General features: G+C 43.4%; 1 protein-coding gene across 26 annotated transcripts in view; it reads right to left on the bottom strand.

The window, feature by feature from the left end:
- Positions 1 to 24,979, bottom strand: part of PLCB4 (phospholipase C beta 4) — a 183,701-nt gene that overhangs the window by 57,306 nt on the left and 101,416 nt on the right. For all 26 annotated transcript variants that reach the window (XM_088665578.1, XM_088665585.1, XM_035110090.3 and 23 more), the window contains 7 exons: positions 22,520 to 22,579; positions 21,021 to 21,164; positions 6,222 to 6,301; positions 4,971 to 5,024; positions 3,746 to 3,827; positions 2,182 to 2,282; positions 1,540 to 1,597 (listed from right to left, as the gene is read on the bottom strand). In XM_088665578.1, coding sequence (XP_088521704.1) covers positions 1,540 to 1,597; positions 2,182 to 2,282; positions 3,746 to 3,827; positions 4,971 to 5,024; positions 6,222 to 6,301; positions 21,021 to 21,164; positions 22,520 to 22,579 — 579 coding nt within the window. The remainder of the gene's footprint in view (positions 1 to 1,539; positions 1,598 to 2,181; positions 2,283 to 3,745; positions 3,828 to 4,970; positions 5,025 to 6,221; positions 6,302 to 21,020; positions 21,165 to 22,519; positions 22,580 to 24,979) is intronic.

The raw sequence follows: 24,979 nt of genomic DNA, 5'->3' as shown, positions 1-24,979 counted from the left end.
AAATAAATCAATTGATTGATGAGATATTGTGCAATATATAAAAGTTAAGCAATCATGCCTAAAAACTTTAAAGAAGGGAATGTCCTTGAACCTTTCATTCAATTGAATTTATACTAGAGAAAAGCACTTGAAACTTCATAGGTGAGGGTTATGGTGAAAGGAAGGTTCTATTCTTCACTCCCTCCGTTCTCCCTTGTTTTCTGATTTTCCTCTCACTGACCAAACCACTCGTGCCCTTCATATCATCAGCACTCCTGAATTCTCTCTCTGTCACTTAGGGGGAAAGAGCACTGGAGATGGAAGAGCGGCAGAAAGAAGAGTTGCTTGACTTCATCTTAAAATGGCACCATCCTAGAATGAACAAAAGTGGCTGAGCAAGGGTCAATGGCAATCTTTCCGTAATGAGGGAGAGAGGACGTGACAGGAGTTCCAGCAACTGTAAGGAGAGCAGGGGCAGCCCCCAAAGTGAGTAAATGGAAATATGGTAGGCAAATCAATCCTCAAAGCAACAATAACAGCACAGCAATGACTAATGAGGGTGAGATGCAATTTATCTTTGACACAATCCCTCTCCAACCTCTTTTTTAAAAAAATTAAAAAGCTGAGCTGAAGACAAATGAATTGACTTCAAAGGCTATACTTTGACTCAGCCACATAAATATCATGTGTACTCATCTTAACGCTCACTGGAAGGACAGATCGTGAAGCTGAGGCTCCAATACTTTGGCCACCTCATGAGAAGAGAAGACTCCCTGGAAAAGACCCTTATGTTGGGAAAGATGGAGGGCACAAGGAGAAGGGGACAACAGAGGACGAGATGGTTGGACAGTGTTCTCGAAGCTACCAACATGAGTCTGACCAAACTGCGGGAGGCAGTGGAAGACAGGAGTGCCTGGCATGCTCTGGTCCACGGGGTCACGAAGAGTCAGACATGACTAAACGACTAAACAACTCATCTTAACACATTTATTAATAAAAGAACCTTCCATGAAGAACACTTTTCATCCAGATATTTAACTCACTAAATACTACATCATCATCAATTTGCTTTTGGAAAGGACATACTACGATTCATCAGAAAGCATATTAGGAACACCGCATCACCCATTTTTTTCAAACAGCAAATGGACACTAAGAACTCCCATTACTACATGCAGAAGCCCAATTCTCAATCTCCCCTCTGCTTCCCCATCAATATTTAGAAGGATTGGTCCAGAAACATTTGACTCCTAAAAGTAAAAGTTCACTTCAGTTGAAATTACGAGAAATTCAGTTAAAATATAACGACAAAGCAGTCAATAACACACACATACAACAGCTACACACTACGGCAAGTGATCAACACAAGCAATTTGCAAAGCCACATGAAGAAAGCAGGAGAATGTATCAATATGGAGCTGATTTTTGCACCTGGGTATTGCCAAAATGGAAAGATCAGCGGATCAAAACCACAGCAGATGGTAGCATGGAGCATGCAATGAGAAGAAGCAAGCCACGGCAGACAGACTTGTATGGTAGTTAATGTATGAAAAAGCTTACTTCATTTAGAAAGCTCACTAATTGGTCTACCGTTAAATAATCAGTTTTGTCTCCATTGCTGAAAAGAAATTTATTAGAAAAAGTAAGTTTTCATATAAGATGCTACAGCAGATATGATTTACATGTTGACATTTTTTTATATATTCTCAACACCGAACTAATATTCTCCCACTGATCTAAGCTTTGTGTTTTCAAAGCAGCCACTATTGTAATTAGTAATACTAACTGTTTTCTACAGAACAGGAACTTTTTTCTCCATTTCATTATTTAACAGATAAAGGGGATTAACAAACCAACATGTAAGTCTTCCACATTAAAATCTTAGTGTATGAAATTTCAGACATTAAGACTTTCTTAACCTAGTTAGTTTTCATATATTGTGTTAATAATTTAAAAATAGCAGGTTAATATTATAGGTTAGTAAAGCCAATTCAAAAAACAGTTCCTTCCAGGTGCTTCTCTTAATGCAGAAGATCCTGAAAAACACAGCCGGGCCATTTACTTAGGGTAAATCTTTGTAGAAGAATGTAGACCTGACTGCTAATATTAATATGGCAAAAAAAGTCATGGCACAGTAATATTTATCATCTTTGGATTCAGTAATCAGAAAATTAAATTCATTTTATATTGAGATCAACTTACATTTTCCTAAAAAGATCCTCTATATCAGTTCGAGGACATATCTTCTGAGTCAGTTCATAAAATTTCTCATAAGTAAAGGATGAAGGTTCGATTTCATCATTCTGAAAAGGAAGCGGAAACATGACTATACTAGCCCCCAAACACTTTCATAATATTTTACTCAACAAACTCAAAATTAATACTGAATCAACCATTGTTAAAGACTAACACAGCACAGGACACTTGGCAGATTTCCTGCGTAACTACACCAGTTGAAGGCACAGCTGGAATGTGAATTGGCAAATGGAAACTCTTGGGTCTCACTGTAAGTGTGGGTCACATGCCAAGCCAGCTGAGCGAATGACCACAACCATTTTACACAATGCTCATACAAATGGAAGCACTGAGTGTCTTGCCTGTTATCATTTGACAGAAAAAAGCAAGAGTACAGTCATACCTCGGGTTGCGAACGTGATCCGTGCGGGAGGCACGTTCGCAATCCTCAGTGCCGTGTCTGCACACACGTGTGACGCAATTTGATGCTTCTGGGCATGTGCATGATGCCATTTTGTGTTTCTGCGCATGCGTGAGCGTCGAAACCCGGAAGTAACCCATTCTGGTACTTCCAGGTTCTGTAAGCCAAAAATGTGCAACCCACAGCATTCACAACCCGAGGTATCACTGTACTGGGATACATTCACAGCAATATGTGTAATGTTTAGTGCAGGCATCCCCAAACTTCGGCCCTCCAGATGTTTTGGACTACAATTCCCATCTTCCCCAACCACTGGTCCTGTTAGCTAGGGATTATGGGAGTTGTAGGCCAAAACATCTGGAGGGCCGCAGTTTGGGGATGCCTGGTTTAGTGTGTATTTATAAGCTACGTTGTTCAAATTATAAACAGCATACAGGTTAATCTTTGCAGGCAAATCTTTAAAAATGTAGCATAAACACTGACAACTGGGAAACACTGGCCTGTGAGTGCTCCAATTAGAGAACAGCCTTTACCAATGGTGCCATGGGCTTTGAAGACATTCAAACTCAGGACGAAAGGGAGAAATGTGCTAAGAGGAAGGCACATTTGGCAAACCCTCACCGTGATCAACTCCCCCCCCCCAATGTCTCCACTGTGGAAGGACGCGTAGGTCCAGAATTGGCCTCCAGAGTCAATTATGGACTCACTCTTTAAGACCATGTTCATGGAAGACAATCTTATTCAGCTATTAGTGATCGCCAAAGAAGCAGCAGCTTTGCAAAAGAACTAATTAATTTAGTAGGGTTGGCAATACGTCTGGAACTTCCCAGACATTGCAGGACGTATGGTAACCCATGTCAGAAGTGATGATTTTGGCGAAAGGACTTAAAAATAGCTCAGAAACTTCTTTCTGTCTTTTTAGATATTGCAAAAAAAGTTCAGCAACTTCTGTGTCCGGATTTTCACTTTCTGAAATATGGCAACCCTATGATAGTTTGCTAAAGGTGGTTAAAGGTGGCCATGAGTAACCTTCCACCAGCAATGTTTGTTTTTACTCATGACACAGATTAAAAATAAAGCCCAATATTCTTGAATATTAAATGTTTATACCTTTCCACTGGGAAGACCCAATTCCTTAAGTGCTTGAAAGATCACTTTTTCAGTTTTACCTGATGCAAAAGTTCTGGTAATGCTAGAGAAAAACAATAGATAGGTTATTTAAAGGGCATTCTGCATTCCCATCAGCATAACCACTTCCACCTACAGAGGCTCCCTTGGGTGCTGAACACACACATTCATACATGCTGCAGATCCACTTTACTAATAAGAGTGGCTGTTTTTACAGTTCCATAGGGACCCAGGTGGCGCTGTGGTTAAACCACTGAGCCTAGGGCTTGCTGATCAGAAGGTCAGCGGTTCGAATCCCTGTGACGGGGTGAGCTCCCGTTGCTTGGTCCCAGCTCCTGCCAACCTAGCAGTTCGAAAGCACATCAAAATGCAAGTAGATAAATAGGAACCGCTACAGCGGGAAGGTAAACGGCGTTTCCATGTGCTGCTCTGGTTTGCCAGAAGCGGCTTTGTCATGCTGGCCACATGACCTGGAAGCTATACGCCGGCTCCCTCGGCCATTAATGCGAGATGAGCGCGCAACCCCAGAGTCGGTCACGACTGGACCTAATGGTCAGGGGTCCCTTTACCTTTTTAGGTCAGCATTATTTATTTCTAATAATAAAGCCAATTTTCCCTCCTCCCAGGAGATTACTTAGAAAGGGAAAAGACAACTTAGATTCCCTTCATATCCAAAGCAGCCCAAAGATCCCAGACCAACCAACCACAGCATTTTAGGAACTTTTCCAAGTTAAAAAGAGATGTCACATGCCTCAAAGAGCTCAAATTCTCAATTTTGGCAGTGAGAAAGATAACAGAAGAAGAGAAAGAGGCATTCAATTTTCCAAGTTCAGTCCAAATCCTAGTCTTCAGAGCATACCACTAGTTCTGATGCAATGTTTTATGGTTTGTCTGTGGGCATTGATATTTGAGCATGGAAATTATATCAGGATTTTTCACAGTGATCCCCATTTGAATATACCTTATTTAAGCGGATGATCTAGTGATTTCAACCATCCCTCACATTTTTTATTTTTTATTTGCTTTGAAATATATCAGCATCCATTGGCATTCAGGGGCTACAAATCCAATGTATGTTTTAGGTGACAAAATTCAATATCCCCACTGAGCTGTATGATTTGGAAAGAACTCTAACTCACTATTTTTTAGGGGGGGGGGTCACAACTGTTGTTGGGATCATCGCTCAACAACTGCACAATGTGCTTACCTTCTAACTGGTATCTTGCCATTCGCGTTTGTCAGAAATGCCAGTTTCATCCAGCTAGAAGTTAAGGGAAAACAGGGAAGAAAACATATTGGTTCACATGCTAAAATAAAGGGGGGGGGAGGACCAGAGAAGCACACCTCATATTTCTGTCCATGCTTCTACTGCTACGTATATAATGGGGGACTCAGTGAGATCTGAGAAATACCCTTGGGGAAAACACATGCGAATTGTTTAAGAATCCACTTGGTGTTGAGGTGAATTTCATCGTGATTTTCCTATGAAAATCCCATGAGGGAGGCCATGATGAGTCCAGCCCCTTAAGCCCATGTGACTGACAACAGCTCTGCTCCCAGCTATAGCCATATAGCATGGATTGGGGCTTACAGGGAGGCTATAAACAAGTTCTGCCCAAGCTTTAGTTTGGCAATGTCAGCAAGCTCCCACAACCTCGATAAAAAAAAAGCTCTGTCCATTGAAGGCACATCAACAGGCTGAGAGTTTTTTTATGTATTTTGAGTAACTGAGTGTCTCAAAAGATCTGGGGGCCGTAGGACCCCAAAGCCCCTCTTAACTGGATTTTCCAGAGTTCTTTTGACCTGTAAACTTGCTACTGATTAGGCTTTGGGGCTGAATAAAAGCCTGAAGGGAGGCTTTCCCCTTCACACCTTGCCACTATCTTCGATTGCAGATGCTGGAATTTCTGGAGAATCAAAATGGGGGCTTATAAATTGAGGAGGAGATGAACTCTCTTCAGTGAATTCTGAGTACAATGGAGGGCTTGTAGGGAAGCATCCTGGATGGTTCAACTCTTGCCCTTTCAGAAAATTCTTGGAAGAAGCGGGGGGAGGGGGAATGGACCCACTACAAATCAAAATGTTAACCAGAACATACATAATTGGGCAGACATTCTCCTTCCTGAACCAGAAAAAGTTCAGATGGGGCCAACAGCCACAGCAGCATCTCTCAACAGATTGTTATGCCCACCAGTGAACTCTCTTACTCCTAAGACCGTATTTGACTTTGGGAACATTTTTATTTGTGGAAAAAAATATGACGACTAAATTAACACCACATTTCTCATGGATGTTTGAATTTGTGGGGAATGTCCCCTGCAGACTGCCCAGATATTTATCTCTTGCTGGACCAAGTAAGGAAAGGAATTTTATTTTATTTTATTGGAAAATGCATGCTAAGAAATATGCAGCCGGAAACAAAACAAGAATTGAAGAGGTGAGGGAAGAAAAGGCTTACTGTTTCTTGAGGCATGTCATGGGGCAGACATTGTTAGCTCGAAAGTTACATATGATTGATCTGAGTCCATCAACCCATTGCTGAAAGACAAGAAAAGTGCGTAAGCATTCAGCCGCTGGAAATATCAAGAGGAGAAAAAGAGAACATTATTGCCACGGTGCTCACTTCAACAGCAAGTTTTCCCTCCATGTTGCTGCAGAAATAACAACAACAACAACAACAACAATAATAATAATAATAATAATAATAATAATAATAATAATAATAATAATGGTACCTCTACTTACGAATAACTCTACTTACGAATGTTTCTACTTACGAACGGAGCTCCGTCCGCCATCTTGGATGTGGTTTAGATAGGATTTTTTTCTACTTACGAATTTTTAGATAGGGTTGCTTCGACTTACGAATTTTTCTCCCAATGCATTCTTATCGGATTCGACTTGCAATTTTTTTCCGACTTACGAATGTGCGTTCGGAATGCATTAAATTCGTAAGTAGAGGTACCACTGTAATAATCAGTGCTTTTTTCTTTAAAAATGTTTAGGGGTACTCCCATTTTGACTCAAGAAAATCACCATTTTATAGCTCAAATCGAGAAAAATAAATACAGTAAATGGACAAAAGGCCACCATCAGGGGTAGGAACAGAACTGACAATTCACCGTGCTAGAGAAGAAACTATATATTTTTTTAAAAAATAGTTTCTTCTCCCATTAGATTCACAAAATGTTTAGGGGTATGCATACCCCTGATTCCCCCGAAAAAAAAGCACTGATCATCATCATCATCATCATCATCATAGCTTGTTTATGTTAAGTGTTCAAAGCATATCACATATATAATCTTGTTTCAATTACCATGTCACCTACATAAGTGTTGTTGTTCCCATATTGCAGAAGCGGAACTGAGGCTGAGGGCTTGTCCACACTTTTGCCTGTCCCATGCCAAGAAACCTGCTGTTTACTGCCGAATCGGAACAAACATCACTCCACAGAAAAAGTGACAGATGCTCGTTCCAATTCAATAGGGGTTTTTTTGGGGGGGGGAGCGGTGGGACAATTGGAAGTGTGAACGAATCCTAAGAGGACAGAGGCTTACCTAAGACCCCTAGCCTGCTCATTACAGGGATGAGGTTCAAGGCAGATAAGTCCTTATTCATAGCTCAGTCTCTTCGTCGTAACGCTAAAGCAGCTCTTTCCTTATATATTACACATGACATCTTCTTTTTAATTATGAATTTATTTATTTGGTTTTTTCAGATTCAAGTTTTACAATCACATATCCAACATACATCATAAAAACAAGATTCCAAGGAATCTCCTGGACTTCCCCCCTCCCCTTTGTGGGTGCTATTGAGTCATTTCCTCCTGCATCTTTTGGTACCTTGGGTTACAGACGCTTCAGGTTACAGACTCCGCCAACCCAGAAATAGTATCTTGGGTTAAGAACTTTGCTTCAGGATGAGAATGGTGGCGGCAGCAAGATGCCCCATTAGCTAAAGTGGTACCTCAGTTAAGAACAGTTTCAGGTTAGGAACGGACCTCCGGAACGAATTAAGTTCTTGACCCGAAGTACCACTGTAATCCAAATCTTTTACCTCTCCATTGTGTCCAAAATTCACCAATAAACTGCAAGTGTTGTTCCAATCCTACTGACGGTTTTAACTGTTTGCAATGATTTTAAAGATAAATTATAAATTTCCCCATTCCTTATTAAAATTTTGGTCTTTCTGATTTCTGAGTCTTCCAGTCACTTTTGCCATTTTGGCATAATCCATCAATCAATTTAATATGCCATTCTTCTCTGGAAAGGACTTCATCTTCTTTCCATCTGTGGGCCAATAACATCCATGCAGCTGTGGTCACATACTCCTCCATTGGGATTTCTCACCTGCATGTGACATAGTTCTGGCCCAATCCTTGCCTCAGAAGCTAGGAATGACACAACTCAGTGCCTAGATGCATCCCACAGTCATCCGAGTCATGGCCATCGATTCCCCTTCTTAAATGTTTTCTTTCCGTATTCAGGAAAAATCTAGCAATATGAGTAACAGGGCAAATTTCCTACCCAATTTGACTGTCGCGACAGCCCTGTTCTAATGTCGTTGTGGTACTGGCTGGGTTGCCCCAGCTACCCCAGGTGACTTCCAGCAAATTAAAACACAGTAAAACATCAAACATTTAAAACTCCCCTAAACAGGGCTGCCTTCAGATGTCTTCTAAAAGTCAGATAGTTCTTTATTTCCTGGAAAACTGATGGGAGAGCGTTCCACGGGGAGGGTGCCACCACTGAGAAGGCCCTCTGCCTGGTAAGCTGTGTGTGTGGTTGGAAATGTTCCTATTGGTGCAGAGGTGAAGGAGTAAAGGGACAACTTGGCCTCATCCACATTTCTACCTGTCCTGTGCTTCCTAGACATGGGTCACAGAAGTTTTTCATTGGCCCGACCACTTCCCCAGAGAAGTCTGAATTAGAAAGCCAGCGTGGTAGAGTGTTGGAATAGAATCTGAGGTTTAAGTCACCCAGAAGCTATCAAACTCACCTCACAGGGTGGTTATTTGGAAAAAGTGGGGGAGAGGCAGAATCCTGTGCAATACCTTGAATTCCTTGGAGGAAAGCCATCTTTCCACGTATTTTATATTAAACCTTTCCTGAAAGCAGGCTATTCACTGAAGAGGCAAAGTACTGTTTTAAACTAGAATTACCTCTAGTTGCACAAACAAGTTTATGCCACCAGACAGATGCTGAAGCTACAGCAACATAACATTCCATGGTCAGACCCCCCCCCCCTAATTGATTTATTAAGTGTTCCATTAATAGCCCGCACAAATATGAGCCTCCCTACTTCAGCTACCATTGCCAATTTTAGCCCAAATTAAGTAACGTGTAATTTGTGCTGGCATTAACGGCATCTATTTTAGAACTTTACAACTGTGAATTGCCTAGAAAACTTCACAGGAAAGACACAGCAATTGTTAGGAAGCTCTTAAGCCTACACAATGATCCTGCTACATTGTGTTCCCTTACTTCCTATTTTTCATCCCCGGAAATCGTTTCCGCACTCATTAAGGTGTCTTTTCTGTGACTATCACGCTGACTCTGACTCCCATTTCATTATCATCCATACCCAGAATTTCCAAATTTGTCAAGTTTTAATTGGATGGTTCTATGGAACACCATCTGCAGTCAGTAGCGGTCTTGGCAGCTGAAGCATAAACTGCCAGAACAGCATGAAAACAAGAGCCTTTCCGGCCAATATCTGATCGAGATACTACGGTGTAAATTGCAGGGCAGTTTACATAAATTGCAGGGTTGTTTTACGTAACTGCAGCAGTTGTGGGATGGTTATCAATATCAAACTTCCCACTTGGTCTGCAGCTCTAAGTACATGCTATAAATTAGGCCCTGTTGAAACTACTGGTGGGCAAATACCTGCTCTAAGTTAAAAAGGTAAAGGACCCCTGGATGGTCAAGTTCAGCCAAAGGTGACAATGGGGTTGCGCTGCTCATCTCGCTTCAGGCAAAGGAAGCTGGCGTTTCCAGGTCATGTGGCCAGCATGACTAAACTACTTCTGGCACAACGGAACACCATGACAGAAACCAGAGTGCACAGAAATGGTGTTTACCTTCCCGCTGCAGCGGTACCTATTTATCTACTTGCACTGGTGTGCTCTCGAACTGCTAGGTTGGCAGGAGCTGGGACAGAGCAACAGAAGCTCACCCCAACCCGGGGATTTGAACCGCTGACCTTCCGATCTGCATGCCCAATTGATATTCAGAAGTATTCAGGGTATGTTTAGCCTGGAGAAGAGAAGGTTATTGGGTGATATGATAGCCATGTTCAAATATATAAAGGGATGTCATATAGAGGAGGGAGAAAAGTTGTTTTCTGCTGCTCCAGAGAAGCGGACACGGAGCAATGGATTCAAGCTACAAGAAAGAAGATTCCACCTAAACATTAGGAAGAACCTCCTGACAGTAAGAGCTGTTTGGCAGTGGAATTTGCTGCCAAGGAGTGTGGTGGAGTCTCCTCCTTTAGAGGTCTTTAAGCGGAGGCTTGACAGCCATCTGTCAGGAATGCTTTGGTGGTGTTTCCTGCTTGGCAGGGGGCTGGACTGGATGGCCCTTGTGGTCTCTTCCAACTCTATGATTCTATGTATACCAACTCCAATAATGCAGGTCGTACACAGCCATCGTGAGTAGTAGCCACTGACAGGCTTATCCTAAAATGTGATTATACTGTATCTCTCATAATACTGTATCTCTCAACCATTATCAGATTCCCCCATGAAGTTTTCTAGGTGACCTTGGACTGCTCACAGCCCCTCAGCCTAACCTGATAATAATGGGGAGTGCAGTGAACCATTGAAACTAGCTTCAGATGCTTGGAGGAAAGTCAGGATAAAATAATAATAATAATAATAATAATAATAATAATAATAATAATAATAATAATTGCTGTGACTTCCCATTACGAGGGCTTTCCCAATAATCTGTACATAGGCTTGGTGCAGAGATGCTTACATAACCAATTACAGAAATAATACAAATAATAATAATAATAATAATAATAATAATAATAATAATTTATTATTTATACCCCGCCCATCTGGCCGGGTTCCCCCGGCCACTCTGGGCGGCTTCCAACAAAATACTAAAATACAGAAATCCATCAAACATTAAAAGCTTCCCTAAACAGGGCTGCCTTAAGATGCCTTCTAAAGGTCTGGTAATTGTTATTCTCTTTGACCTCTGGTGGGAGGGCATTCCACAGGGTGTGGAAAACGTTACTTCACGGGCAACAAAAACAAGTGGGGAAAGCTGATTCATTCTGTCACCACAATACTGTTCCATTATACCTCCATTTCTCTTTAAAAATAAGATAAAAATGAAACTCTCAAAATAGCCTTGAATATTGAAAAACCACTGATTCCCCCCCCCCTTCTAAAAATTTAAAACAAAACCCATAAGTACTGAAAGAGACAAGTTTTAGTTAAAAAGTTATGCCTTCTTTTGCAAGAATTCCACCAGGTGTCAGCAGCAGTACACTGTACCACACAGCTAAGGAGATAAAGAAACTAAGAGAAACCACTGAAATAAGCTCAGTTTTGAAATGGTATTACATCCCTCTGGGTTCTAACAACAATTAAATTGGTGGAAAACCAGGGCTCTTTAGACAGCCACACAGGGAGGTGGGGAATTCTCATTCAGAGGATGTCAGTCTGTATTTGCCATTTATATTGATAATGTGCACCTCTTTGCTACGTTAACGAGCAGGGAGATAAAAATGGATGCTGTACATAAACAAAGCTCTGAGTCTAAAATCTTGGGTGGGTAGAATATGCAATCCTATTTATCTATTATTATTATTTTATCTCATGCTTCCTCCTATAATAGATCTCCAAACACTCATTTTAGGCTAGGAGGCCTCCTACCCTCTCCCCATATCCGACTTAAATGTGACCTTGACAAGGCCAGGATGAAAAGTGCCTGTTTTCAGTTGTTCGGTGCAGAATCCGCAAGAAATTTATTATGAATCAAGTTTAAAAGTTTTGAATGTACAGTATATATATATATATATCCACATATGGAAAATTGTTAGAGAAATAACGTTAGAGGATGTATACATTGAAAAACCAATATATATTTTTTTTTAAAAAAAGCTTTGAATGTGACTAGGAATGGGCTGTCAGTTCTGGTTTCTCCCCGTTTCTCATTTTTATAATATTGATTCAGTTTACCACATTTCCACATCACTATATGTGTTTGATTTTATATATATCCTCATGAAAATTTGTCAGCATTTCAGTGCATTTCTCTCCTAATAAACACATTCTGTAAGCAATTTCCCCTAATATTCACAATCTGTGGCAATTTTCCCAAACACAATTCATCCCCCCTACTTATGTGTACGTTTTCATGCATACTTTCCTTTAAATGTGCACATTATTGTCCACTTTTCTTGGCTGGGGAGCTGCATCGCAAAATTCAGAGATGTGCCCCTATCGAAGGACAACAGTGTTTGGTGTTGTGCATTTTTGGGGAAGTGTGAATTAGGTAAGGTAAAGGTAAAGGGACCCCAGACCATTAGGTCCAGTCGTGACCGACTCTGGGGTTGTGCGCTCATCTCGCATTATTGGCCGAGGGAGCCGGCGTATAGCTTCCAGGTCATGTGGCCAGCATGACAAAGCCGCTTCTGGCAAACCAGAGCAGCACATGGAAACGCCATTTACCTTCCCGCTGTGGCGGTTCCTATTTATCTACTTGCATTTTGACGTGCTTTCGAACTGCTAGGTTGTCCATTAATATGTGGACTGCACCAAATTTCCCCAAATTTCCCTAACCTTAACACACATCAGTTGGGCATATTTCTCCTTTCCCCCATTTTCGTGGAGTAATTTCTCTGCCAGAAAAAGTAGCATGTGAAGACAAACAGGCCCCACTACGCAGCACCTCAGTTACTGCTTCTTGCAATCTCACCTCCTACCAGATCAGACAATGACAATAATGTGACGGTCTTCGTCTAACAACGAAAATTTTTACAGTCATACCTCGGTACGCTTCAGTTCGAGTACTTAAGTACTCTGCAGACCCATCTGGAACGGATTAATCCACTTTTCATTACTTTCAATGGGAAAGTTCGCTTCAGGTTAAGTACACTTCAGGTTAAGTACGGACTTCCGGAACCAATTACACTCATACCTTGGGTTAAGTACGCTTCAGGTTGAGTACTCCGCGGACCCATCTGGAATGGATTAATCCACTTTCCATTACTTTCAATGGGAAAGTTCACTTCAGGTTAAGTACACTTCAGTTTAAGTACTCCAAGGACCGTCTGGAATGGATTAATCCACTTGCCATTACTTTCAATTGGAAAGTTCACTTCAGGTTAAGTACGCTTCAGGTTAAGTACAGACTTCCAGAACCAACTGTGTTTGTAAACCGAGGTACCACTGCAGTTGCAATCTCTCTTAAGTACGGACTTCCGGAACCAACTACACTCATACTTCGGGTTAAGTACGCTTCAGGTTGAGTACTCCGCGGACCGCCTGGAACAGATTAATCCACTTTCCATTACTTTCAGTGGGGAAGTTCACTTCAGGTTAAGTACGCTTCAGGTTAAGTACAGACTTCCAGAACCAATTGTGTACTTAAACTGAGGTACCACTGTATTATTAGATTTTTGTCTCTCTGGAAAAGCTAGTAAATGGCAGCACCCAGGAAAGAGGTGATTACTGGAAAACAAGTTTCACCCAGAAGCCAGTAGATACAACCACACCTAATCAATGTTTGGGACCCACAAAGCACTTGAGTGGTTTCTGTTTCTATTTCAGGATGAAAATAAGCTTTGTTAGCACTGAAATAGGACGTTCCACAGGGCCAAGGGCCAGTTCACCTAGTCATTTCCAACTGAAAATATATCCAGTCACTGGGTTCAACAGAAGAGAATGGCTGGAATAAGCACGGTTGGAAATACACAACTACACTTTCCATCAGCACTCAAGCAGTAATTTCTGCTTTCAGAGAAATGTCAACACCATCCTTTGATCACATTTGTATCTTCTTACCCTCCAGCCGGAGGAAGTTGTATCTCTACCCTACTTCATGTCTGCATTATATTCTGATCTCCTTTACTCACTTTAACCCTATAAAGCAGCATAGGTACGGATGGCACCAAACACACTAGGAGCAACAGGAGCTGCTGATATAGCCATCATCCCTTATATTCTCTGTAGGTCATTGCATTCTGCAGAAGAGCTTTTCCTTAACATCCCAAAAGTATCAGAAGGACTGTCAGTGCAGCTGCCTGTTTTGTGGAACAGTATCCCAGATGAGATGGGACCCAGGTGGCGCTGTGGTTAAACCACTGAGCCTAGGGCTTGCTGATCAGAAGGTCGGTGGTTCGAATCCCTGTGACGGGGTGAGCTCCCGTTGCTTGGTCCCAGCTCCTGCCAACCTAGCAGTTTGAAAGCACGTCAAAATGCAAGTAGATAAATAGGAACCGCTACAGCGGGAAGGTAAACGGCGTTTCCGTGTGCTGCTCTGGTTTCGCCAGAAGTGGCTTTGTCATGCTGGCCACATGACCTGGAAGCTATACGCCGGCTCCCTCGGCCAATAATGTGAGATGAGCGCGCAACCCCAGAGTCGGTCATGGCTGGACCTAATGGTCAGGGGGTCCCTTTACCTTTACCTATCCCAGATGAGATACAAATGGCACCCATTATTCACACTTTCTGAGCACAGTTGACATCTGGTTCAAGAAGATTTACCGGCTGGATTAAAAGGTCTACGTTAGGAATTCTAGGAACCGAAATCCCAAGGGAGCAGAAAAGAATATTTATGTATGTGACCATGGCTGTGCAGGTGTTATTGGCCCAGAGATGGAAAGAAGATCAAGTTCCTATCAGAGAAGAATGGCTAATTAAATTTATGGATTATGCTGAAATGGCAAAAAATGACCCGAAGAATCAGAAATAAGGAAGACCAAAATTTTAATAAGTGTCGGGGGCCTTCCTACGGGGGAGCCTCCTCCCTTCTTGCTGACCAGCACTTCGCCCAGTGAGAGCAGCAGCAGTCGATCAGGTAAGGGGAATCAGGAAGTGAGCGGGACGGGGGCGTCAGGGCTCAGCGATGTTGCAGAGCCCCTGCGCCGCCATGACCAAGAGGTGGAGGGGAGCAGGCAGCCCCTTCCTGCGCCCGAATTAAGGCAAGCCACCAAACATAAGGTTGGGAGGAGGCGTTCCGGGGTGCCCAAACTCTCATACTGGTCACGTAGCCGGAAACGTCCACTCCCGGATTCTGCGAGTGACTGAAAGGTCATGTTTTCTGCTATCTCTGCACAGTAAATACTATGCACAATAAACTCTTAAAGACAGAGTGGACTTGGGTAGCCGCAACAACACCCTTACAATAAGGAATGGGGAAATTTTATAATTTATCTTAAACACCATTGTAAACAGTTAAAATTGTCAGTAGGATTGGAATAACACTTGCAGTTTATCGGTGAATTTTGGACACAGTGGAGAGGTAAAAGAAATGGATTATTATAAAAGATGCAGGAGGAAATGATTAACAATAGGATTCACAAAGCGGAGGAGAGAAGTCCAGGAGATTCTTTGGAATCTTGTTTCTATGTTGTATGTTGGATATGTGACTGTAAAATTTTAATCTGAAAAACCAAATAAATAAATTTATTAAAAAGAATAAAAGGTCTATGCTAGATGTTAATTTTGTATCATTTTTAAACCTGTCTTTAGTTGGTTTTTGCACTGTTTATTCTTAGCTGTTTTTAATGTGTTTGTAAATTGCATGAAGACTAATATAAAAGGCAATCCATCCATCAATCATTATCATCATCATACAAATAGCTGAATAGATACAGTTATGTCTATTAGATGCACAATGGACTTGGTCCAAGCAGCCATACATCCAGGGAGATTTCCCATTAATATGCTGGGAATATGCAAAGCTTCCCCCATTTATCTCTGTGGCTTTGTAGGTCTTTTAAAAACTCTGGCAACATTTGATAGCAGAAGCGTAGTTTTAAATCAGTATGATTGATGTAGTTCCCAAATTGTTGGCCAACAGGAGAGCAGTAATAGAGAGATGAAAGCAAGTAAGCAGGCACCCGGTTTGCCTTGGTGTGGAAATGGGTAGATTGAAGAACAACCTAAAAGCCTGAGATATGGGATGTCCTAGGGGTAGGTTAAAAAGAAGAGCCCATCAGGATCATTACCTCCAGGAGCTAGTCAGGGAAGAGGCAGTGAAAATCTTGTTTGAACGCTTTGCTTCCCTTGTGCTGTACAAATGACATGACCATAGTTTGATCAGCCCGGGAGCTTCAAAATACACCTCCTCAATATCAAACACCTGCTTCAGATGAATACCACAGGAACCTGTTATGTGTTTGATATAGTAACCTCTACAGGAAAGCTGGTTATGTATGACCTTGCCCTCATTTTGTGCTCTCTATTATAGCTAAGTACTGGGGCAGAGTCAAGGAGCTGGCAAGTTTCCCAAATCAAGTTTCTTATTAAACTTTAATCCTTGAATTATGCAATCTCTTGGTTTCAAGAGCTTTCCTGAAGAAGAAAAAACTTATTAGTCAGTGTTCCTTGAGTTGCCAGATCTAACTTCTTTTTCAATCTTGGAGTTTTAACTAAGAGATCGAGTGAAGAGACAAGAAATATCTGGTTAGGCTTGGCAGCAGAGATGGTCCAACAGCAAAATTGGTAAATGTACTGCAAAGGTACATTTCTTCCTAAAATTTCTCCCCCAAAATGGTGTCAAATCATTTCCCCAAAGCGGTATAGGACATTACATGAGTGCCTCACTCTGCTCTGCAACCATTGACACTGACACCAGTTGTTTCTAGTTATAGGTAGGTAGCCGTGTTGGTCTGACGCAGTCAAAACAAAATTTAAAAAATCCTTCCAGTAGCACCTTAGAGACCTTGTTTTGACCAGTTGTTTCTGTTCAGTGATGCATTTTTATTTAACAGCCTGAGGAGGGTGGGAGAAGCAGACAGGGACAAGCAACTTTGTTGCTGATGGAGCAGGGGAACGATTCCACCAATTCTACCTCCAGAGGTAGCTGCTGTCCATCTGACTGGTAGGAAGTGCCTTTGGCTAGTGGCCCAGTTGTGCCCCTACCTGGACAGGGATAGCCTAATTTCTGCCATCTATGCTCTGGTAACCCCTGGGTTCAATTACTGCAGTGCTTCATGCGTAGGGCTGCCTCTGAAGGCGCTTCAGAAACTTCAGCTGGTGCAAAATTCAGTGGCCTGTAGGACCGGGTGATATATCAATATATTGTCCAAAACTGGTTTGAAGTCCATAACGTGATATTGGTTTCATAATTTTTGACCTGCAATATATTGTGAATCATGGTGGGTGGGTGATATGCAAACATCATGTTGCAGGAAAAACTGTGAAGCCAGCCAATGCCTCTACATAGTTCCATCCTTATTTCAGACACTGTGATATGTTGGTATATTGTGATGTTTAGCTGTTGATATAGCATGATGCTGAAAACCAGAAATTGCCCAGCCGTAGTGGCTAGGTTGCTCACCGGGCAAGATGGTTTGAGCTTATTACACCAATCCTGGCCCAACTTCACTGGCTGCTAATTACTTTCCATGCCAAAGTCAAAGTGCTGATTTTGACCTATAAAGCCTTAAATAACTCAGGACCACAATACCTCAAGGTATACGCATTAATCTGGACCCTGTGCTCATCCTCTGAGCCTCCTCCACAAGAGATCTGGAGAGTGGTAACATGAGAATGCAGGGCCTATTCGGTGGTGGCTCCCCCATTTGTGGAATGCTCTCTCTGGGGAGGCTCACCTGATGCCTTCATTACATATCTTTAGGGACCGGGTGAAAAAGTTTCTCTTCAACCAGGTCTTTGGCTGATGAACATTCTATGGCTTTTAAGAGGTGTGTTTGGGAGGGGGGGGTATTGGTTTGTTTTTGTTTTATTGTGCAGTTTGTGTTTTCATTTTGTATTTTTATGTTGTGACCTGCCCTGTCACATCTTCAGATGAAGGGTGGTATACAAACTTATTGAATAATAATTATTGCTGCCTTGACACTGGACATTTATTTCAAGTAGATCACACCTAAGCAAAGTGCCAAAAATAATGATTGATTCCTAAGTTCCCCTCACCGCAGTGCCTGTTTACAGTCTGGTTACTATTAAAACTAAAAGGAATATTATGGAGATAATTTAAAGGTGAACTTTTGTAATAAACCCCCCAAGCACCCCTACCATACAAACTGCCTTTCAATAGAACATAAATGCAAAAACACTCTACTTCATAACCAACAGCACTTGTGGTACATAAAGCACATTATCAAACCGTGGGGGTAGCATATTCATAGCAATGAGTGCTGTAGAAGTATTGGCCATTAAATGTGAATAGCAGTTTTGCAAATATGCTTAAGATGCCATTAAGTGCTCTTGGCTGCTAAGTTAAGATTGTTTTCCCCCCTGGTAGCCTATTTGTACTTAGGCTCTGTTCCCTAAAGTAGCATCTTCTCAAGAATGTTATCTTCCCGTGACATAAACCGATATTCACACATGCCATAATGTTCATAACAACAAAATTAAAAGCTGGAAGTCAGCCCACTGCTATTCACTGAGTGTATATAAAATTGCACGGGGACTTCTCACATGGCTATTTAATGGGATGAATCAGCTATGACATGAAAATAGGGCTGGCTGTCTTACATCCGGGACATTACTGAGATTTCAAAGGCGGGATGAGGATCTAGGTTTTTGGGCGTTTTTGTTTTCTCCCACTAAATATGGCCCCAGTAGCTTTTAGCAATAAGCATGGAAGATGCCAACACATAGTTGCTCTAAAGCTATTATGGCGGGGGGGGGTGCCTTAGAGATATTTATCTCCTGCAAAAAAATGTTGAAAGAGGGCCTCTCTCTTTCTCTCGTAGCTGACTGTGCTGGGGAAGCAGTTCTTCTAGGATGTAATGAAACCTCGCCTATAAGTGAGCTTGGAAAACAGGCTATGGTACTCCAAACTGTGTAACTGGGATCTTTGATATTCCTGGGAACTGTCCATCACAAAATGTGCCCAGACATATTGTAATTGCTTTGAAATGTTGCGTGCACTGGAGCTTCTAGGAATCAAACAAATGGGGTCAGCTCTACACCGTCGATCTTTGGAGGGAAACCATTTACTGAAAATGCCTCTTAAATACTGTATCCACAAAAAGGGAAGCAAGCCATTCTGCTTTGCTATGGTAAACCAAAAGTAATTTCACTGGGCTCCAGATTTTTCATGGGGGGGACTATTCATTATAAACATGACCATTATCATCACAGAGATAGTATTTTTTAAAGAAGTTTTTCAAAATTGCAAATTCGTTATAGGATAGCATAGCAGAATTATAACCGAAAAGCATACAAAGAAGAAAGGGGGAAAGCAAACAATCCGAAAAGCATATTAAAACAGATATGATAAAATCCTTATAATATGTACACAGACGAATCTAATCTCAGTGGGCTTTCCTGAGTTGGGAGGCTTTTAATGCAAACTTCGCTGCAAGAAGCATGATCTGGTAGCATAATCTTAAAAAGAAAACAGAATACAAGATAACACTTGTAGCAGAAAGCAAATTAGGGAAGCTCCATAATTTGGTGTTAAGTGCGCATGCTTGAAATGCAGAAAGTTCCAGTATCAATTCTTGGCATCTCTGGTTTGCTGTTGGGGAACCTTTACCGTGTTTCTCATATTATAAGACACGTCTTATATTTATTTTTTCCTCAAAAAAACACACCATGGCTTATTTTCAAGGGATGTCTTATTTTTATTACGGTACATGGGTAGTGCAGTAGCTCCCCCCCCTATCGTGTTTTGCATGACCTGTTGTGAGTGTGTGTCCTCTCGCTCCCACACCGGGCAGTGAGCTGGGGAGCGGAGGTGGTTTTGCTGAGTTGATTGAGTCAGGCAGGCAGGCAAGGGAGTCACCCTGCTATTTCGGATCGCCTGAGGAAACGTTTGCTGCTCTCTCTCCCCCCCCCCCATGCCTGCGCCTCAGCCGGGCGCGCATCCTCAGCCCGCTTTGCGCCCCTCCCTCGCCGCCAACCGACCCCCACCCCATTTCCCCGCCTGAGGTAAAAAGTCCATACCATACTTAGAGCCGGTGACTGGCTGCCCAGCTACCGTATGTGAAGGCCGAGGGAGGAGGAGGGGTGGGTGGGAAACCTCTCCTGGCCATTTCCTCACCTCCCTCGTTCGTTCGCGCACCTGCCTGTCTGCGAGCGGGGCTTCGCGCGGCGCGCGCAAAGGCTGCAGCCGGGTCCCGGGGCTTCGCGCGGCGCATGCAAAGGCTGCAGCTGGGTCCCGGGACTTCGCGCGGCGCGCGCAAAGGCTGCAGCCGGGTCCCGGGGCTTCGCGCAGCGCGCGCAAAGGCTGCAGCCGGGTCCCAGGGCTTCGCGCGCCGCGCACAAAGGCTGCAGCCGGGGCTTCGCGCGCCGCGCACAAAGGCTGCAGCCGGTCCCAGGGGTTAACGCAGCAGCAGCAGCCGGTTCCGAGCAGCCCCCTTCCTTTTCCTCTTCTTTGCCACAGACCTGCGGTATGGCTTATTTTCGAGGTATGCCTTATATTTTGCCACCTCAGAAAAATCCTGCCATGCCTTATTTTGTAGGGATGTTTTATAATGTGAGAAACACGGTAAATTCTTGGAAAGCCTCTGCCAGGCTAAATTAACCAATGATTTAACTCAGTACAGTATATGGCATCTCAACATGTCCATAGGCCCTTAATTCACGTATCCACAATGCTAAGTGCTTGAAATACATTTTTGCTTTCATTTCATCAAGCATCAGATATTTTATTTTTGCACTCAGGCTCGACAGTTCGCAAAGGATAAATACATCATCATGCCCTTTTGAAAACAAAACCAAGATTATAATTGTATTCTTTTCCATTCTTCTTCAAATGAAAGCCAAGGTTTAAGTGATATTTAACAAAAGTCTCCCACCAGTCTTACTTTGAAGAGTTGCAGATTACATCTTTCACTGCAATGCAAACTTTTTATCACACGCTGACACACTTCCTAAATTGCCATTCTAACATTTTCCCACATGGGGGAAACACCCAAACATTTGGGAAAGCACTGCATTAGGTTCAATGGAACCATTAGCTCAATTTTTTGCAACATGTGCTATCCCATTTCAATTTCCACAGATCTGTGTCCAAATGAGAACTTGTTATGCTTCAGTAGAACGCATGGGATTTTATATAGAATAGCAATGCAGTGAAATTAAATATACAATACCTTAGCATCTTCCGTGCTTTCTGCTACCATATATGTGAAGCTGATGTTCACCAGATCTGTGCCGCTACAGACACAAACTATTTTCCCTTCAAGTTCGTTTTCTGTCTTGCCAACAGCCTCGAGAGCAGCTAATATTTTTGGATCCTGTTAGAGACAATGAATGCCTTGTTAGACGTCCAGAGCTAAAACAGAAAGGAATTTTGTTCACTCCCCCACCTCAAATATTTAACATGTAAACATTTCTTATTCACCTTTGCTAAATATTTTTTTTTAATCAATGCTTCAAGTCCACAGTTTGAAAGCATTCACGACACAGGTGAGTATTTTAAATACAACTGATGATGTCACAAAGGCCTTGTTCCAGAAGGCGGAAACTTTATATGGCACAAAGTTGGTGGCAGCTTGTTATAATTCAACCTTTAGGAGCTGACACACCATGATTCTAGGTTATTTATGCAGAAGCTCTTTACAGGCAGGATATACCGCAATCATAGTTCTGGAAAAAAGGATTCAATTTCCAGTGACTGTTCTTTTGCTCAATTGCACTTCTGGTTTTCCTTTCCACGGCATGCTGGTTTGCATTTTCATAAAACTTGGTCCAGTCATAGGTCAACTTTCTAAGCTACAATCGCTATGATCACCATTGCAGATCACAACTTTCATAACTTGCACTGGGGGCAGTGTGACTTATGGCTGCCTCTTATGTTTACCAATCTATGTCTTCAGAAGATTGTGTTTTGCAACCAGCTGCAGAACTGGTTGGTCGGCCCTGTTCCTGCCACTTCAACAACCTCAGGAAGGTTAGGGGAATTTTTTTAAAAAAAAATAAACTACAAATCTGAAAAACAGATTGTCATCCTGCAGCCACCAAAGTCTGCATGCAAGCCAAAACTGAAGGAATATGTAGATCGGAGAGTTCTTGCACAGACCCTTTCTTGTTACTCTGGTGTAAAGAGATTTCCAGTTTATCGCCTAAAATCAGGAAAGCTCATTTGCATGGCAACATCTTCTTGGAGATCGGAATGCCAATGAATGAATACATTAAACCCTTATCTTAATAATGGTCATACATTTTTAGAAGTGTTTGATGGCTCTCTTTGAAGCTGTGTCTAAAATTTAATTGGAAGAAAACTTTGGGCAAGCTTCACTCACAAAGACAGCATTTTTCAATCCTGCCAATTGAAATGGTGAAATTTAAGCAGATGCTTAAAAAATGAAATTTGATGGAACTTTAAAACACTTAACTATGGCCAGAATTTTTAGACATTTGTGCCAAATGCTGAAGCTTTGGAAGAAAACTGAAGAAGTTGTTTTGAAGACTAAACGGGCCATCAAGGAAGCTGGGTTTTCAGAGGTTTTGTTGATAGCAACCTTACAAAGTAAACTTCATGTGCTCGCTTCGGCAGCACATATACTAAAATTGGAACAAAGTAAACTCCACTACCCAAGTCAACACTTATTGTTTAAAACAATACCATTAAAGAAAATTACAGAAATACCTTTGGCACTGCTGCAAAGCGAATACTATTGATCAGAGAGCATTCCAAAACTTGCCCTTCCTGGAACGACAAAGGAAACAGGAAAATCTCCAGGGTTGGTTTGTAATAAAGATCACATTAAAATAGGAATTGTAGCAGAAAGCAAAGCTGGAGTAGAATTCGCAATCGCAGTTAACACAAAGCAGTGTGTATTCTATTCTGTTCAGTTCAAGCATACAGATCAAGGTGATTTCACCACTTCAATGTGATTGATGTGAAGGTAATAATAATAATACACATATTTAGCAACTACACACCAAACCCAAGACCTTTCTCCTCCATTTTGTGTCTTCACATCAAATACACAGAAAAGGTGGGATGAATCCTGAGAGACGGTCACAAGAAGGGAACAAAGTTGGGCTGTTGCTATGCTCCCATAACAGCTGCCAGCGCAGAGGTGGGTGTAGAGAGACTAGCAGACAAAGGACCAGGACCAAGATTGCATATCCCCAAGGCCATCACCAAGCCATTAGCACTATAGCAGGGGTGTCAAACTCAAATTCATTGGGGGCCGCATCAGCAGTTTGGTCACCCTCAAAGGGCCGGTTGTGTCTGTAGGACTATGTGTCCACTCTTTATTATCATAAATTATTGTCAATGCATTCAATTATTACTGTTTTTTGTAATAATGTAAGCTCATTCCCGCCCCCACGCGGATCACATTCCTGCGTCGTGGCGCGTGTGTGGGAGGGGATGTAAACGAGGGAAATTTGAACAAAAGGTGGGGATCGACGGCTTCCGGGGGGGGGCACAACTAAACCTTCGGCAGGAAGGAGAAAGCCACTGCTGGGATTAAAAACCTGCAGATGGAAAGAGGGCTTCCCTCTCCCGCCCTGCGCACACCCAAACCCCGCTAGGCAGGATGCCACACACTGCAACCCACCCCATGCTTTGGAGAGGAGCAGGAACATGCGGTGCAGCGCCAACTCCCTGCTTTGCTTTTGCATCCTCCCTCCTCAGCGCCAGAGTCCCTTCCCCTCGCGCTGAGGGAGGGCAGCGGATTTCCCGAGGAGGAAGGCGGCGGCAGCCCCAGCGGACATGCATCTTCGCCTCAGAGCTGCTCTTCCCCCCACCGTCTTCGCCGCCGCCGCCTCTCCCTACCGGGACTGCAGGCAGAGGAGGCTTGAAAACTCCCCCCCAAAAAAATTCCCCTCCCACCTACTCAAACCGCAAGGCGACTCCATCTGGAGCCCTACATCACAAGGGGCTGAGAGGAGGCGGCGGCAGAGCAGGAAGAGCAGGAACCCGTGCCGTCGTCGTCGCCTCCCTCCCGGCCGCCCCCCCCCGGGGAGCAGCTCCGCCGAAACTGAGAAGCCAAAGGGCGGCTCGGGGGTGGGGGGCAGAGCAAAAGCCAGGCACCCTCCCGAGTGTCTATGAGGAGAAAACGGGGGAAGAGGGAAGAGAAACCCGGCTCCATCAAGAGAGCGGCTGTTGCGCTTCGCCTACTTCCCCCTCAGGCTCACTCCGCGTCCCTCTCGCCCGCTCGCTCGCCCACCTCCCGGATGCAGCCGAGGAGAGGAAGGGAAGCGGCGGGCGGCGGCTCCCAGTGCCGCCTCGCTCGCTCTCGGAGACAACAGCAAAGCCCGCCAAAAAAAAGAAATCCAGCGCTGCTCCGTCCCGGCACCAACTTTGCCGGCGGCGCCTGTAGGGCTTTCCTACCTCCTCGGCGGGCTTCCTCCTCCTCCTCCTGCATCTCACTTCCCCGTCTGGCCGCTGTGCCACCGCCTCCCTCAGCCTCATTCGAAATTGAAATTCCCTGGCCAAGGCCATCAGCGCGGCTCCAGCGCCCCGGCCTCCGCCTGCAGCCCCGCCCCCGGTTTTGACCCTCGGCCAATTGCAGGCTCCAGAACTACTGTCAGCGGATATTGTCGGCGGCGGCTACGCGGGCCACATGACGAGGTCTGGCGGGCCGGATTAGGCCCCCGGGCCTTGTGTTTGACACCCGTGCACTATAGTAATACAACTCTCTGCATTTACATCCCATTTTGTAACTCTGCGAACACAGTGCTGCTCAGCAAATCTCTCCTCCCTACAGTAAACAAATGGTTGCTGGGAGAGAAGAGGTGCCCGAAATATTGTTCCTCTCCCCAGTTAACTAAAATAAAGGTGGGTGGAGGTAAGTAAAATGTGCTTCCGCTTGTGGATTTCCCTTCAACAAATTAATGGTGCAGTCCTGCGCATGTTTACTCAGAAGTAAACTGTGGTCCATGGAGCTTTACTCCCTAACAGATGCTTTGGGGATTTGCTGCCCAAGGACCTGGTATTTAGGAGTTGTGCTTCATGACGGAACAGGCAGCAGATTGCTTTATCACAAACACACACAGGCCTGTCCTAGCCGTAGAGGCTAGTAGCATGGTGAACCACAGTGCTGGGCGTTGGAGGGCGTCAGGGAAGTGGTCCGGGGGCCACGGCTCAGTGGCG

The sequence above is a fragment of the Zootoca vivipara genome, chromosome 3 (assembly GCF_965207765.1).
Source record: "Zootoca vivipara chromosome 3, rZooViv2.hap1.1, whole genome shotgun sequence".
Taxonomy (NCBI): domain Eukaryota; kingdom Metazoa; phylum Chordata; class Lepidosauria; order Squamata; family Lacertidae; genus Zootoca; species Zootoca vivipara.
The sequence above is the reverse complement of the archived record's forward strand: the minus strand, read 5'-3'. Positions and strand labels throughout refer to the sequence as shown.